General features: G+C 47.2%; 1 protein-coding gene across 1 annotated transcript in view; it reads right to left on the bottom strand.

The window, feature by feature from the left end:
* The window catches only part of LOC110523017 (adenylate cyclase type 1-like), a gene marked incomplete at its 3' end in the record, with an annotated part of 197528 nt that extends 180512 nt beyond the window's left edge, over positions 1-17016 (bottom strand). The window contains exons 1-3 of the mRNA XM_036979070.1: positions 16414-17016; positions 14731-14880; positions 2392-2510 (exon numbers count right to left, since the gene is read on the bottom strand). Of these exons, the coding sequence (XP_036834965.1) occupies positions 2392-2510; positions 14731-14880; positions 16414-17016 (872 nt within the window). The remainder of the gene's footprint in view (positions 1-2391; positions 2511-14730; positions 14881-16413) is intronic.
* Between the last annotated feature and the right edge of the window lie 1475 nt (positions 17017-18491).

Genomic DNA, 18491 nt, shown 5'->3' with positions numbered 1-18491 from the left:
TTGGACAAGGGGGGGCGAGGAGGAAGGGAGGAGGGGGGCAAGGAGGGATGGAGGAGGGGGGCGAGGAGGGTTTGAGGAGGGGTGTGATGAGGGTTGGAGGAGGGGGGCGATGAGGGTTGGAGGACGGGGGCGATGAGGGTGTCAATGTCTGTCCGTATGCTGTGTCTGTGCGCATGTGTGGGTGCATGTGTGTGCGTGTGTGCTTATGAACACTGCCTCTCCACAGCAACATGCAGGCACACACACACACACACAGATACACACACAGACCTGGGAGCTGTAGCTGTACCCTAGCTGGTTGGAAGGCTGTGGTGATGAGAGGAGAGAAGAGAGAAGATAGAAGAGAGGAGAGGAGAGGAGAGGAGAGGAGAGGAGAGGAGAGGAAAAGAGAGGAAAATAGGAAAAGAGAGGAAAAGAGAGGAGAGAGGAAAGCCCTTGATTGGAGTGCTGCTGACTGCAGTCCACTCCTACTCCCATCATCACTGATACATAAAGCTGTCTCTTTGCTGCCTAGTTAATGTGTAATCATTAGTTCAACTGTCACCCTGGCTCAGTGGTGTCTGGTGGGAGGAGATGAATGAAACAGTATCAAACTAAATAATGGAAATCATGTTTGATCACTTTTCCATTTATTCCATTTCAGCCATTACAATTAGCCCATCCTGGGATATCTCCCCCCACCAGCCACCACTGCTCTGGCTCCACATCAGCCTCTGAAACACACATTGGAGTGATGATTTCTGGACATTCTTATTCATGTGACCAGGCGACTGTGAGCCCTGCCAGTCTCTAGTACCCCCTGATCTGACCAGGTGACTGTGAGCCCTGCCAGTCTCAAGTACCCCCTGATCTGACCAGGTGACTGTGAGCCCTGCCAGTCTCTAGTACCCCCTGATCTGACCAGGTGACTGTGAGCCCTGCCAGTCTCTAGTACCCCCTGATCTGACCAGGTGACTGTGAGCCCTGCCAGTCTCTAGTACCCCCTGATCTGACCAGGTGACTGTGAGCCCTGCCAGTCTCTAGTACCCCCTGATCTGACCAGGTGACTGTGAGCCCTGCCAGTCTCTAGTACCCCCTGATCTGACCAGGTGACTGTGAGCCCTGCCAGTCTTTAGTACCCCCTGATCTGACCAGGTGACTGTGAGCCCTGCCAGTCTCTAGTACCCCCTGATCTGACCAGGTGACTGTGAGCCCTGCCAGTCTCTAGTACCCCCTGATCTGACCAGGTGACTGTGAGCCCTGCCAGTCTCTAGTACCCCCTGATCTGACCAGGTGACTGTGAGCCCTGCCAGTCTCTAGTACCCCCTGATCTGACCAGGTGACTGTGAGCCCTGCCAGTCTCTAGTACCCCCTGATCTGACCAGGTGACTGTGAGCCCTGCCAGTCTCTAGTACCCCCTGATCTGACCAGGTGACTGTGAGCCCTGCCAGTCTCTAGTACCCCCTGATCTGACCAGGTGACTGTGAGCCCTGCCAGTCTCTAGTACCCCCTGATCTGACCAGGTGACTGTGAGCCCTGCCAGTCTCTAGTACCCCCTGATCTGACCAGGTGACTGTGAGCCCTGCAAGTCTCTAGTATCCCCTGATCTGACCAGGTGACTGTGAGCCCTGCCAGTCTCTAGTACCCCCTGATCGGACCAGGTGACTGTGAGCCCTGCCAGTCTCTAGTACCCCCTGATCTGACCAGGTGACTGTGAGCCCTGCCAGACTCTAGTACCCCCTGATCTGAAATTCATTACCTCTCACTTAGCCAAACCACTCTTTTTTTATCCTGATGTCATTTGAGGAAGACATGATGAAGACATGATGACACGGTGGATCAAGAACAACCTCCTGCCACCCGTTAGAAAACCTGTTGTTGGCCTCCCGGGTGGCGCAGTGGTTAAGGGCGCTGTACTGCAGCGCCAGCTGTGCCATCAGAGTCCCTGGGTTTGCGCCCAGGCTCTGTCGTAACCGGCCGCGACCGGGAGGTCCGTGGGGCGACACACAATTGGCCTAGCGTCGTCCCGGGTTAGGGAGGGATTGGTCGGTAGGGATCTCCTTGTCTCATCGCGCACCAGCGACTCCTGTGGCGGGCCGGGCGCTGTGCGCCCTAGCCAAGGTTGCCAGGTGCACGGTGTAGCCTCCGACACATTGGTGCGGCTGGCTTCCGGGTTGGATGCGTGCTGTGTTAAGAAGCAGTACGGCTGGTTGGGTTGTGTATCGGAGGGCGCATGACATTCAACCTTCGTCTCTCCCGAGCCCGTACGGGAGTTGTAGCAATGAGACAAGATAATAGCTACTACAACAATTGGATACCACGAAATTGGGGAGAAAAAGGGGTAAAATAAAAATAAAATAAAAAAATAATAATAATAACCTGTTGTTGCCATAGCGTCACTCACGTACGTACCTGACGTTGTCATGACGCTGGATGTAGATCTTATGAAAGATCCTCTCGGGCGGCTTCAGGAAGTCCTCCTTCATCTCCATGGCAACGTTCCTGGGCAACAGGCTCATCAGGAGGCGCTCCTAAAGCAGGAGTGGGAGAAGCCGAAAGACAGAGTGGGCGGAGGTAAATTATGAGGTCATATTATGTAAAAGTAAAAAAACGAACTCGCTCATTATTAATAAGATGCCTCCCAAATTACAGCGTATTTCATAATATAGTGCACTTCATCCGCCCATGTCGGACACAGCCCCATCCTCCAGAGGTTACAGCAGCAGAGGTCAAATGGATGCATTTTGATCAACAGCATTATAGTAGCCTACAATAGACATACTGTACATACAGGTAACTGCCAAAATAAAGGAAACACCAACATAAAATGTCTGAATAGGGTGTTGGGCACCACGAGCCAGAACAGTTTCAATGCACCTTGACATAGATTCTACAAGTGTCTGGAACTCTATTGGAGGGATGCGATACCATTCTAGTACCCCCTGATCTGACCAGGTGACTGTGAGCCCTGCCAGTCTCTAGTACCCCCTGATCTGACCAGGTGACTGTGAGCCCTGCCAGACTCTAGTACCCCCTGATCTGAAATTCATTACCTCTCACTTAGCCAAACCACTCTTTTTTTATCCTGATGTCATTTGAGGAAGACATGATGACACGGTGGATCAAGAACAAGACGACCATCAAACCTCCTGCCACCCGTTAGAAAACCTGTTGTTGCCATAGCGTCACTCACGTACGTACCTGACGTTGTCATGACGGGATGCGATACCATTCTTCCATGAGAAATTCCATCATTAGGTGTTTTGTTGATGGTGGTGGAAAACGCTGTCTCAGGCGCCGCTCCAGAATCTCCTTACGTGTTCAATTGGGTTGAGATCTGAGACGGCCATGGCATATGCTTTGCATCATTCTCATGCCAATCAAACCATTCAGTGACCACTTGTGACCTGTAGATGGGGGCATTGTCATCCTTTGGGGGCATACCATGGTAACCAAAATAACAGCCAGAAAATGGCCTGACCAGCATTTTAATACACCCACCCTAAGCATGATGGGATGTTAATTGCTTAATTAACTCAGGAACCAAAACTGTGTGGAAGGACCTGCTTTCAATATGCTTGTATCCCTCATTTAATGTTTCCATTATTTTGGTAGTTACTTGTGTACAAACAGTGCATTCAGAAAGTATTCAGACCCCTTGACATTTCCACATATTGTCACGTTACAGACTTATTCTAAAATTGATTAAATTAATTTTCTTCCTCATCCATTTACACACAATAACACATAATGGCAAAGCAAAAACAGGATTTTAGAGAAAGAAAAAAAACTGATTTACATAAGTATTCAGACCCTTTGCTTTGAGACTCGAAATTGAGCTTAGCTGCATCACGATTCCATTGATCATACTTGATGTTTCTACTACTTGATTGGAGTCCACTTGTGGTAAATTCAATTGATTGGACATGATTTGGAAAGGCACACACCTGTCTATATAAGATCCCACAGTTTACAGTGCATGTCAGAGCAAAGACCAAGCCATGAGTTTGAAGGAATTGTCTGTAGCGTGCCAAGACAGGATTGTGTCGAGGCACAGATCAGGGGAAGGGTACCAAAAAATGTCTGCAGCATTGAAAGACCCCAAGAACACAGTGGCTTCCATCATTCTTAAATGGAAGAAGTTTGGAACAACCAAGACTCTTCCTAGAGCTGGTCGCTCGGCCAAACTGGGCAATCGGGGGAAAAGGGCCTTGTTCTGGGAGGTGACCAAGAACCCAATGGTCACTCTGACAGAGCTCCAGAAGGACAACCATCTCTGCAGTACTCCACCAATCAGGCATTTGGGGTAGAGTGGCAGCCACTCCTCAGCAAAAGGCACATGACAGCCTGCTTGGAGTTTGCTAAAAGTCACCTAAATGTTCTCTGGTCTGATAAAACCAAGATTGAAAGCTTTGGCCTGAATGCCAAGCGTCATGTCTGGAGGAACCCTAGCTCCATCCCTACCATAAAGCATGGTGGTGGCAGCATCATACTGTGGGGATGTTTTTCAGCGGCAGGGACTGGAAGACTAGTCAGGATCGAGGGAAAGATTAATGGAGAAAAGTACAGAGAGGTCCTTGAGCTCCAGAGTGCTCAAAACCTCAGACTGGGGAGAATTATGAAATATCACATTATGTAAATGTGATATTTCAGTGTTGTATTTGTAACACATTTGCAAAAAAATGTAAAAACCTGTGGGACATTGTGTGTAGATTGATGAGGGGTTTTTCTTTTATTAATCAATTTTAGAATAAGACTGTAACACAACAAAATGCAGAAAATATTAAAGGGTCTGAATACTTTCCGAATTCACTGTATAATATGTATGTATAAGGCATAACATACATATACTCTGCAAATATATAAGAACTATTGAGAACAACACGCCCATTCTTGATTCTCCCTCATTCAGTAGTGTAGCGTCCATCCCTGTAGCTTCTCAGAGTGTGGTGTTAGAGATGCCCTGCCCTAGCCTGGTATGACATTAATATCAGCATGCTCCAGTTCCTCCCTGGTCTTGATGCCAGTCCTGACCTTAACAACCACCATGAGCTCAACACTACCACCACCGCTGGTCTTATTAAGGGTAAGGAGCAACCGAGTCGGAGACCTACATCTCTCTCTCTCAGTCGCAAAACATTCCTCTTTATACTTTGATTTCAGTCCTCTCAATAGCCTGCATGGGCCCATATTCACCAAGCTTCTCAGAATAGGAGTGTTTGTTGTTGTATTTGCCTTTTAGATTATAATGAATGGACAAGGGGACCTGATCCTAGATCAGCAGTCTGTCTGCGAGATGCTTTATGAATACAGTGTAACGGCTCTCGTTGGTGGTAGGAATAGTAGACTAAAGCGCAGCGTGGTAAGTGTTCATGACTCCTTTTATTCAAAAAAACACTTAAAACAAAATAACAAAAGCGAAAACGAAAGCGAACAGTTCTGCCAGGCACAGACACTAAACAGAAAACAAGATCCCGCAAAACCCAAAAGGAAAATGACAACTTATATATGATCCCCAATCAGAGACAACGATAGACAGCTGCCTCTGATTGGGAATCACACTCGGCCAAAAACAAAGAAATAGAAAACAGACTTTCCCACCCGAGTCACATCCTGACCTAACCAAACATAGAGAATAATAGGGATCTCTAAGGTCAGGGTGTGACATACAGGCCCTGGTCCCATTCTATATGTACTGTAGCCAATTCTACTATCGGAACCAACAAAGAGAGGAATTAGCTAAAACACAAACAAATCGGACCGATCAGGCTATTGCCATGAGAGCACAGGCCTTGACCCTACATGACTGCACCTACTACCAAGAATACAAAACATTGTTTTGGCAGCAGCTGTAGCAACACAGATAAGCTGCACATGAATTAACAAATTATCAGGATTGCTATAAAAATGAGAATGAAAATATGAAAGTGCGATCTACCAGGAACCAGTCTGAGATGTACAACATATAACATATGCACATTAGAGTGGGGTTTTATTCTCCCTCTGGAATAAGACTCTGGCAGCTCAGGACAGACGGGAGACTCTGGCAGCGCTGGGCAGGAGGAAGACTCTGGCAGTGCTGGACAGGCGGGAGCACCTGTAGGGAGGAGATGGAGAGACAGCCTGGTGCGGGGGGCTGCTACCGGATGGCTGGTGCGTGGAGGTGGCACCGGATAGACCGGACCGTGGAGGCGCACTGGAGGTCTCGAGCACCGAGCCTGCCCAACCTTACCTGGTTGAATGCTCCCCGTAGCCAGGCCAGTGCGGCGAGGTGGAATAGCCCGCACTGGGCTATGCAGGCGAACCGAGGACACCATGCGTAGGGCTGGTGCCATGTACACCGGCCCAAGGAGACGCACTGGAGACCAGATGCGCTGAGCCTGCTTCATGGCACCTGGCTCGATGCCCAATCTAGCCCGGCCGATACAAGGCGCTGCAATGTACCGCACCGGGCTATGCACACGCACCGCCTCACGGCATAACACGGTGCCTGCCCGGTCCCTCTCTCTCCACGGTAAGCACAGGGAGTTGGTGCAGGTCTCCTACCTGACTTCGCCACACTCCCCGTGTGCCTCCCCAATAAATTTTTGTGGCTGCCTCTCGGGCCTCCTTGATCGCCGTGCCAACTCCATTCGCCGATATCCCTCCTCACATTGTTCCAGAGAATCCCAGGCGGGCTCCGGGACTCTCCCTGGGTCAACCGACCACCTCTCTATTTCGTCCCATGTTGTAACATAGTCCAGATCTCGCTGCTGCTGCTGCTGCCCGGTACCACGCTGCTTGGTCCTTTGGTGGTGGGTAGTTCTGTAACGGCTGTCGTGGGAAGAAGGTGAGGACCAATGCGCAGCGTGGTACGTGTTCATCTTTTTAATCAAGTAAACTGAACACTGAATAACAAAACAACAAAGAAACAACCGGAACAGTTCTGTCTGGTGTAGACACACAAAGACTGAAAACAACCACACACAAAACACAATCGAAAACAGGCTACCTAAATATGGTTCTCAATCAGGGACAACAATTGACAGCTGCCTCTGATTGAGAACCATACCAGGCCAAACACAGAAATAGAAAATCATTGAAAAACTAACATAGACAACCCACCCAACTCACGCCCTGACCGTACTAAAACAAAAGACAAATCAAAGGAACTAAGGTCAGAACGTGACACACGCTGAAATAAAATGTAAAAAAAACAGGTTTTGGTTATTACTGTCAGAATAGCAGACTGGATTTGTTATGGGAAGAATATAATAGACTGGTTTGGTTATTATGATCCAAATGGCAGACTGGTTCAGTGGGGGTTTCATGACAAAGTGCTGTTCCCAGATCCCAATCAGGGTGCTGTGTGCGTTTTTGGTACCCAGATAAACTAGTGACCTTTAGCGGGCGGCGTGGGGCGGCCATGAAAGCAATCTGCCTGTGTAATAATGACGTGTCAGATATCAGAGCTGTTACTGCAGGACAGGGAAACAACACAACATTTAATCAGCTAATCTACAAACAACAGGTGTGTGTGTGTGTGTGTGTGTGTGTGTGTGTGTGTGTGTGTGTGTGTGTGTGTGTGTGTGTGTGTGTGTGTGTGTGTGTGTGTGTGCTAAGATATTTGATTCTTATAAGCGACTTCTATAGGTAGGTATATTGGGCTGAGGAGGAGAGGAAGGGTGCGTGTCTAATGTTGTTCATGTGTGTGTGCAGGTGTGTGAGGAGGGGGTGGAGTGTGTGTGTGGTGTGGTGTAATGCGTACACTACGCTAATTGTTCTTTCCTCATATAGCTGCTGTCATAGTTACTGTGTGCCTGTGGGCTTATTGTTGCAGAAGCTACGTTGGCACCTGCAACCTTTAGAAAGTCACTCTGAAACGTATCAAGCTCAAACAGACATTATTTACACAAGATGCACTCTAAAGAATGATGGGTTAAAAACCAACCCAGCGCTGGGTAAATAGTGGACAGAACACGTGTGGGTTATTTTTGACCCCGCAGTTTGGTCACTGAACTATGACCAGATGGGCAGTATTTCCGTTACATGTATTTAAAATAAGTATTTTGTATTACAATGGGCTACTACTCTCCAATGTATTTTCTAACAAGATACTTTTGAAAGCTGTAATGTGTATTTTCAAAATACAAAATACCTTTCTATACCATTTCTGTATAGCGGTTCACAATTTTGTGGTCCCTTTCACCCTAAGTTGGTATCAGAAGTCTGATGGCACCATGGTGTGATAAGAGCTTCTGCTAAATGAACAAAATGTAAATGTAGATGTAGAAATGGAGGCCAATGACAATACCTAGTGTGCCTTGCAGCTGTTTATTCCACATATACAGTTGAAATCGGAAGTTTACATACATTTAGGTTGGAGTCATTAAAACTTGTTTTTCAACCACTCCACAAATTTCTTGTTAACAAACTATAGTTTTGGCAAGTCGGTTAGGATATTTACATTGTGCATGACACAAGTAATTTTTCCAACAATTGTTTACAGATAGATTATTGCACTTATAATTCACTGTATCACAATTCCAGGGGGTCAGAAGTTTACATACACTAAGTTGACTGTGCCTTTAAACAGCTTGGACAATTCCAGAAAATGATGTCATGGCTTTAGAAGCTTCTGATAGGCTAACAGACATAATTTGAGTAAATTGGAGGTGTACCTGTGGATGTATTTCAAAGCCTATTTTCACACTCAGTGCCTCATTGCTTGACATCATGGGAAAAACAAAAGAAATCAGCCAAGACCTCAGAAAAAAATTGTAGACGTCCACAAGTCTGGTTCATCCTTAGGAGCAATTCCCAAATGCCTGAAGGTGCCACGTTCAGCTGTTCAAACAATAGTACGCAAGTATAAACACCATGGGACCATGCAGCCGTCATACCGCTCAGGAAGGAGACGCATTCTGTCTCCTAGAGATTAATGTACTTTTGTGCAAAAAGTGCAAATCAATCCCAGAACAACAGCAAAGGACCTTGTGAAGATGCTGGAGGAAACAGGTACAAAAGTATACACAGTAAAATGAGTCCTATATAGACATAACCTGAAAGGCCGCTCAGCAGGGACAAAGCCACTGCTCCAAAACCGCCATAGAAAAAGCCAGACTATCGTTTGCAACTGCACATGGGTACAAATATCGTACTTTTTGGAGAAATTTCCTCTGGTCTGATGAAACAAAAATAGAACTGTTTGGCCATAATGACCATCGTTATGTTTGGAGGAAGAATGGGGAGGCTTGCAAGCTGAAAAACACCATCCCAACCATGAAGCACGGGGGTGGCAGCATCATGTTGTGGGGGTGTTTGCTGCAGGATGGACTGGTGCACTTCACAAAATAGATGGCATCATGAGGAAAAAATTACGTGGATATATTGAAGCAACATCTCAAAACATCAGTCGGGAATTTAAAGCTTGATCGCAAATTAGTCTTCCTTATGGACAATGACCCCAAGCATACTTCCAAAATTGTGGCAAAATAGCTTAAGGACAGCAATGTCAAGGTATTGGAGTGGCCATCACAAAGCCCTGATGACATCAATCCTATAGAAAATTTGTGGGCAGAATTGAAAAATGTGTGTGCGAGTAAGGAGGCCTACAAACCTGACTCAGTTACTCCAGCTCTGTCAGGAGGAATGGGCCAAAATTCACCCAACTTATTGTGTGAAGCTTGTGGAAGGCTATCCGAAACGTTTGACCCAAGTTAAACAATTTAAAGGCAATGCTACCAAATACTAAGTGAGTGTATGTAAACTTCTGACCCACTGAGAATGTGATGAAAGAATTAAAAGCTGAAATCAATCACTCTCTACTCTTATTCTGACATTTCACATTCTTAAAATAAAGTGGTGATACTAACCTAAGACAGGGAATTTTTTCTCTGATTAAATGTCAGGAATTGTGAAAAACTGAGTTTAAATGTATTTGGCTAAGGTGCGTGTAAACTTCCAACTGTACATTTAGGTAATTTAGCAAACTCTCTTATCTAGAGTGACAGTGCATTCAACTAAGGTAGATAAACAAGAACATATCACAGTCATGGTAAGTAACCGTTACTGAGAATGTTGTTGCAGTTCGGCCGGGCTACTTGCAAATGTCTAATGACAAATATATCAAAATGAAACATTATTTATTTCTGAAAAGTGTTTTATTTTGTCATTTGTATTTTTAAATACATTTGCAAGTAGCCGGCCGAACTGCAAAAACATTCTCAGTAATGATCACAGAACCGTTTTACTTGCTATGACGGTGATATGTTGTTGTTTATCTACCTCAGTTGAATGCACTGTCACTCTAAATAAAAGCATCTGCTAAATTATCAAAATGTAAATGCATTAAAACATGTATTTCAAATACATGTAACAGAAATACTGCCCATCTCTGATCGTAGCTCAATAACCCAGCATCAAAAACCCAACCCAAAAGGTGTTCGGTCCAATATTTTCCCAAATGTAGTTGTTTTTACCTCAGCATTTTTAAAGTGGGTGTAACGGTTTTCTTTCGGTGAAGGAGAGTCGGACCAAAATGCAGCGTGGTATTCTTGATACATATTTAATGATGATGAAAAAACGAACAATACAAAAACAACAAACGTAACGTGAAAACCTATACAGCCTATCTGGTGCAAACTAACACAGAGACAGGAACAATCACCCACGAAACACACAAAGAATATGGCTGCCTAAATATGGTTCCCAATCAGAGACAACGATAAACACCTGCCTCTGATTGAGAACCACTCCAGATAGCCATAGACTATGCTAGATACCCCTACTATGATACAAACCCAATACCTAACAAAAACCCCAAGACAAAACACACTACATACAAAACCCATGTCACACCCTGGCCTGACCAAATTAATAAAGAAAACACAAAATACTAAGACCAGGGCGTGACAGAACCCCCCCCCCCCCCCCCCCCCCAAGGTGCGGACTCCCGACCGCACAACTAAACCCATAGGTCCGGGTGGGCGTCTGTCCATGGTGGCGGCTCCGGCGCGGGACGTGGACCCCACTCCAACAAAGTCTTAGTCCCTTTGCCTTGCGTCCTTAGATAGGCGATCCTCGCCGCCGACCTTGGCCTAGTAGTCCTCACCAAGGACCCCACTGGACTGAGGGGCAGCTCGGGACTGAGGTAGCTCGGGACTGAGGGGTAGCTCGGGACTGAGGGGTAGCTCGGGACTGAGGGGTAGTTCGGGACTGAGAGGAAGCTCGGGACTGAGAGGAATCTCAGCACTGAGAGGAAGCTCAGGCAGGTAGTTGGCTCTGGCAGATCCTGGCTGACTGGCAGTTCTGGCAAATCCTGGCTGACTGGCGCATCCTGGCTGAATGGCGGATCCTGGCTGACAGGTGGATCTGGAAGATCCTGGCTGAATGGCGGATCCCGGCTGAATAGCGGATCCTGGCTGACTGGCGGATCTGGAAGATCCTGGCTGACTGGCAGCTCTGGCTGCTCCATGCTGACTGGCGGCTCTGGCTGCTCCATGCTGACTGGCGGCTCTGGCTGCTCCATGCTGACTGCCGGCTCTGGCTGCTCCATGCTGACTGGCGGCTCTGGCTGCTCCATGCTGACTGGCGGCTCTGGCTGCTCCATGCTGACTGGCAGCTCTGGCTGCTCCATGCAGACTGGCAGCTCTGGTTGCTCCATGCAGACTGGCAGCTCTGGCGGCTCCTTGCAGACTGGCAACTCTGGCGGCTCCTTGCAGACTGGCAGCTCTGGCGGCTCCTTGCAGACTGGCAGCTCTGGCGGCTCCTTGCAGACTGGCAGCTCTGGCGGCATCCTGCAGACTGGCAGCTCTGGCAGCTCCTTGCAGACTGGCAGCTCCTTGCAGACTGGCAGCTCTGGCTGCTCCTTGCAGACTGGCAGCTCTGGCGGCTCCTTGCAGACTGGCAGCTCTGGCGGCTCCTTGCAGACTGGCAGCTCTGGCGGCTCCTTGCAGACTGGCAGCTCTGGCGGCATCCTGCAGACTGGCAGCTCTGGCAGCTCCTTGCAGACTGGCAGCTCCTTGCAGACTGGCAGCTCTGGCTGCTCCTTGCAGACTGGCAGCGCTGAACAGGCGGGAGACTCCGGCAGCGCTGTAGAGGCGGAAGGCTCTGGCAGCGCTAAACACGCGGGAGACTCCGGCAGCGCTGTAGAGGAGGAAGGCTCTGGCAGCGCTAAACAGGCGGGAGACTCCGGCAGCGCTGTAGAGGAGGAAGGCTCTGGCAGCGCTAGATAGGCGGGAGACTCCGGCAGCGCTGGAGAGGAGGAAGGCTCTGGCAGCGCTGGACAGGCGAGGCGCACTGTAGGCCTGATGCGTGGTGCTGGCACTGGTGGTACTGGGCTGAGAACACGCACAGGAAGCCTGGTGCGGGGAGCTGCCACCGGAGGGCTGATGCGTGGAGGTGGTCCTGGATAGAACGGACCGTGCAGGCGCACTGGAGCTCTTGAGCACCGAGCCTGCCCAACCTTACCTGGTTGAATGCCCCGGTCGCCCTGCCAGTGCGGCGAGGTGGGACACCGAGCGCAAGGCTGGTGCCATGTAAGCCGGACCAAGGAGACGCACTGGAGACCAGATGCGTAGAGCCGGCTTCATGACACTTGGCTCGATGCTTACTCTAGCCCGGCCGATACGCGGAGCTGGTATGTACCGCACCGGGCTATGCACCCGCACTGGAGACACCGTGCGCACCACAGCATAACATGGTGCCTGCCCGGTCTCTCTAGTCCCCCGGTAAGCACAGGAAGTTTTTGCAGGTCTCCTACCTGGCGTAGCCATACTCCCTGTGAGCCACCCCCCCCCCACCCCCCCCAATACATTTTTGGGGCTGACTCCCGGGCTTCCTTCCACACCGCCGTGTTCGTTTCTCCAACTCCATTCTCCTATAACCTTCCTCGCACTGCTCCAGCGAATCCCAGGCGGGCTCCGGCACTCTCCCTGGGTCGACCGCCCACCTGTCTATTTCCTCCCAAGTAGTATAGTCCATATTCTTGCCGTCCAAAACGTCCTCCCATGTCCATTCCTCTTTTCGCTGCTCCAGCCTTTCACCACGCCGCTTGGTCCTGTTATGGTGGGTGATTCTGTAACAGTTTTCTTTCGGTGAAGGAGAGTCGGACCAAAATGCAGCGTGGTATTCTTGATACATATTTAATGATGATGAAAAAACAAACAATAGAAAAACAACAAACGTAACGTATGCACTATTGTATACATCATAGAATAATAGTGAAGACATCAAGACTATGAAATAACACATATGGAATCATGTAGTAACCAAAAAAGTGTTAAACAAATCAAAATATATTTTATATTTGAGATTCTTCAAAGTAGCCACCCTTTGCCTTGATGACAGCTTTGCATACTCTTGGCATTCTCTCAACCAGCTTCATGAGGTAGTCACCTGGAATGCATTTTAATTAAGGTGTGCCTTGTTAAAAGTCAATTTGTGGGTTTTCTTTCCTTCTAAATGCGTTTGAGCCAATCAGTTGTGTTGTGACAAGATAGGGGTGGTATACAGAAGACAGCCCTATTTGGAAAAAGACCAAGTTCATATTATGGCAAGACCAGCTCAAATAAGCAAAGAGAAACAACAGTCCATCATTATTTTAAGAAATGAAGGTCAGTCAATGCGGAACATTTCAAGAACCTTTGAAGTTTCTTCAAGTGGAGTCACAAAACCCATCAAGCGCTATGATGAAACCGGCTCTCATGAGGACCGCCACAGGAAAGGAAGACCCAGAGTTACCTCTGCTGCAGAGGATACGTTCATTAGAGTTACCAGCCTCAGAAATAGCAGCCCAAATAAATGCTTCACAAATTTCAAGTAACAGATACATCAACTGCGAGAATTTGGCCTTCATGGTTGAATTGCTGCAAAGAAACCACTACTAAAGGACATCAATAAGAAGAAGAACACTTGCTTGGGCCAAGAAACATGAGCAATGGACATTAGACCAGTGGAAACCTGTCCTTTGGTCTGATGTGTCCAGATTTGAGATTTTTGGTTCTAACCGCCGTGTCTTTGTGAGATGCAGAGTAGATGAACGGATGATGTCTGCATGTGTGGTTCCCACTGTGAAGCATGGAGGTGGAGGTGTGATGGTGTTTGGGTGCTTTGCTAGTGACACTGTCTGTGATTTATTTAGAATTCAAGGCACACTTAAACAGCATGGCTACCACAGCATTCTGCATCAATACGCCATTGCATCTGGTTTGTGCTTAGTGGGACTATCATTTCTTTTTCAACAGGACAATGACACAAAACATACCTCCAGGCTGTGTAAGGGCAATTTTGACCTAGGAGAGTGATGGAGTGCTGCATCAGAGGACCTAGCCTCAACCCAATTGAAATGGTTTGGGATAAGTTGGACCGCAGAGTGAAGGAAAAGCAGCCATCAAGTGCTCAACATATGTGGGAACTCCTTCAAGACTGTTGGAAAAGCATTCCTCATGAAGCTGGTTGAGAGAATGCCAAGAGTGTGCAAAGCGGTCATCAAGGCAAAGGTTGGCTACTTTGAAGAATCCAAAATATATTTAGATTTTTTTAAACACTTTTATGGTTACTACATGATTCCATATGTGTTATTTCATAGTCCTGATGTCTTCACTATTATTCTACAATGTAGAAAGTTGTAAAAATAAAGAAAAATCCTTGAATGTAGGTGTGTCCAGACTTATGACTGGTAATGTGTGTATATGTATGTGCTTTTGTGTGTTTGCACGCACGTGTGTGTGTGTGTGTGTGTGTGTGTGTGTGTGTCTCTCTCTCTCTCACCTGCTTCTCATTCTCATCCTCTAGTCGTAGCCTTTCCTCTATGCAGCTCCTAGCCTGAAGAAAGACCTTCCTTTGAGCACGCTCAGTCAGCACCCTGACAAAGACTCCAGACAGGTTGACACTGGTGAATAGTACAGCATTGGCCACCAGCTGCAGATCACACGGGACAAGAACAATGTATACAGTCAGTGTGTGTGTGTGGGGGGGGGGGGGGGTTTCAAAATAAACCATTGAAGTTATCTATACAATAGACCATAAATGTAGACCACAAAGAGGGAGTAGCGGAGAGATAGGGAGAGAGAGCAGACGGAGAAGGCTATTTATCATTGATACTTGGTTATTGATTCTGTGTGTGTAGTTAATGTGATGACTGAACTCTGGTAACCTTAAACACACTAGGCCATTTTCAAAGGGTAAAGGTTGATTGTTATAGAACACCCACCCAATACCCAATATTAAATATACCCAATATTAAATATACCCCATTTTAAATATACCCGATACTAAAAATACCCAATATTAAATATACCCAATACTAAATACACCTAATATTAAATATACCCAATATTAAATTACCCAATAATAAATATACCCTATACTAAATATGCCCGATAATAAATGTTCCTGATACTAACTATATCCAATACTAAAGATACCCGATACTAACTATACCCAATAATAAATATACCCAATGCTAATGTCAATACCTTTCTTTCTTTACTTCAGTTCCTGCTTCCTTCCTTTCTTACTTTCATAGAACACAGTGACTGCTAATGTAAACCACTTTGATTCTAAAGTCAACATGCTTATTCAAACTACTTAACATAAACCACTTCATATTGATCGGAAAGCATATTGTGTATACCTAAGGTCCTTCTGTAACCTATATCGCCATGACAGGTATTGGACACTTGAATGACAGAATGGTTGGTGTTCAGTTGAATGGAGTTATGAATGGCATTCACATTGGGTTATATAGTAATTCGTTGTTGTGGCGGTGTTGGCGCAAGTTGTTGTTGTATTTCTGTTGTATAATAACGGTGGATTTGTGTTTTTAGTGGGTATACCAAAACATCATGGTTTATAATCTATAATTTCTATATGGATGGTTTATTTTGGAAAGTGGATTAAATTGTGTGTGTGTGTGTGTGTGTGTGTGTGTGTGTGTGTGTGTGTGTGTGTGTGTGTGTGTGTGTGTGTGTGCCTGTGCGTGTGCGTGTGTGTGTGTGTGTATTATGTTTTGTTAGATGATTTGTACGTGAAAAGCTTCGCGTGCACTACGCTCTTCGTTTCAGCACCACCGCGAGTGGACAGCATCTGCTGCGTGTGGTTCAATGGTCGGAGGTTTGTATAGCTGGAAAGCCAAAGTGTACCAGGGGAAAGTTTGATACAAAACCTCTCTCACCACCAGGATCCACAACCACCACCACACCACTTATAACAACAGCAGTGCAGCACTAGCCTATCGATAGACACTGATATTCAATAGAAAATGGAGGGAAATGCACAACTAGTCACACTGAAACAAAGCATAGGCTATAACAGTGAAAACAGGGGACTTAAAGAGAAGGCTGGTTAGTTAAGGCTTAGGTCGGTAGAGCTCGTTCTAAATGACAGATTAGCTGACTAACCGGGGATTCTAAATGAGAGTCTGAGCGGGAGTACCGAGGGTGCAGAACTTACCGGTCTCCAGAGCTTGTGTTTTCTGGCCGTGACTGATGTCGCCGTGACGATGAAGTGGGAAACGGCCACCATCATACCAAACAGCACTGCGAGCAGCGTCCGCACCGGGAGCAGCACGTATGCCACGAGAGTGACCAGCATGAGCTGCCACACGCCTTGCTCCGGTGCGGGGGGAGCCCCCACGCCGGCGGCGCCAAGCGCAAGGGGGAACGGGCAGCAGAGGAGCGCGAAGGTGAAGCTGAAGAGCAGCGCGAGCTTGGCGATCTGCTGCAGCTGCGTCACTTGCAGGTACTTGACGTTGGTGACTATAAAGAGAGAGACGAACACTACGCTGTGCACCGGGTGAGAGCCCTTGGACACCGTGAGCCGGGGACCGGACAGAAGCTCCATCAGCGCGAGGGACGAGGCGGCCACGATGAGCACCGCGAGGGCTTTGAGCGTTGCCGTCTGCTCTAGCTTCAGGTTGTAGTTTTGGAAGAGCGTCTCGAGCTCTTTGCTGTCGAACTCGTCCTCGCAAGCAACGGCAGCGATGGTTGTACCGGTGGCGGCCGGACAGTGACCCTCCTTCCGGGTCTGGACTCTTTCAAACGGAATTTCCTCCATGTTCGGGCCATTCATAAAGCGGGCTCGGCGCGCGCCCCCAGACTTGGCGTCGGTTCCTCTCCTTTCATGAATTAAACGGGAGCTGCTGGCAGCCCGTGCATCCTAAATTTCGGCGGCTTGAGCTGGAGAGGAAGGGGGGTGGGGTGTCCGCAGCAGTGACAGTAGAGCTCGCGAGTTTAATATCCTCACCCCACCCGCTGCTATCCACAGGTTGACTGTTTCGTCGTCAGAAAGGTAGCCTGAACCAATGTGCCACACAGGAGCGCATCTCTTCCCTTCGCTCACTCTCTGTCTCTGTCTCTCTCTCTCTCTCTCTGGAGGCAGACCACCAGCAGCGCTGTCTCTGCTCAGCCCCAGACAAATGTAATGTTGAGGTACTGGAGAGGTGAGGAGGATCTCACAGAGCAAATGCAGTATATGTTTCTAAAACCATGCCACTCCATTTAATATGATATGTTAGATTAGGTTACATAACATTGGCCTACCAATGTTATAGTGTCATACAATATAATAGGAATTGGAGCACATAAAGTATGTTATGAATTACAATTTGTACAATATATTGCACATTTGTATTACATATGATATGTTACAAATTCAAATTTGTTGTCACTAACGTTAGCTAAGGTTAGGGTTAGGAGTTAGTTTAAAGGTTTAAGGTTAGTGGTAGGGGAAGGGTTAACTAGCATGCTAAGTGGCTAAAAAGTGGTAAGTAGTTAGCTAAAATGCTAACGTTGTCCATGATGAGATTCGAACACACAACATTTGAGTTCATTTTTGCATCAGGTAACCTACTGTCTTATCGAACGTAATACATCGTACTAAACAGGTTAAGTAAAGTAACTTAACGTAATGTAACATTTCATACCAATGGAGTGGCACGGATTTTAGTAACATATAATACATTTTGCTCTGAGACCAGGCTGGGTTGGATCATGCTTGCAGTGCACCATTCCAAACAATACAGGTCTCCCTAAAATAAGAACGATCATTCTGTCAGGTCAAAACCAAAGGCTGCTTTCATTTGACAAACACATCTCGAGCTGCTCTATTTTTCCCTCAAAAAAGAGAGCTGTCTTTCCTCTACATCCCCCTACACAAACACAGACAAATGCACGCTACACGCTACACGCACGCACAGACACACACAGACACACACAGAGAGAGAGACAGAGAGAGAGACCAAAACAAGCCAGTGATTCCCCGGATCTACTGACTGCTGTATTTCCAGATTATTAATAGCATGCGCTACCGGTGAGCATCACAGGTGATCTTTTAATAAAGCGCAACAACAACATCTGGTTTCTACCGTTTCCTTATGTTTCAACCCCCTTGAGTTCCTCATGACACAAACCGTCGCCGTTATCTAACAGTCTCTCAGCAGGTGTTAGGAATTATCCGGTTTATTCATCTCTTCTCGCGCATCTGAAGAATGAATTGAATATTGCCGTGAGCTAAGTGGATTTTGACGCGTG

The sequence above is a fragment of the Oncorhynchus mykiss genome, chromosome 5, assembly GCF_013265735.2.
Source record: "Oncorhynchus mykiss isolate Arlee chromosome 5, USDA_OmykA_1.1, whole genome shotgun sequence".
NCBI classification, from domain to species: Eukaryota; Metazoa; Chordata; class Actinopteri; order Salmoniformes; family Salmonidae; genus Oncorhynchus; species Oncorhynchus mykiss.
This window is presented reverse-complemented; position numbering and strand designations above follow the sequence as displayed.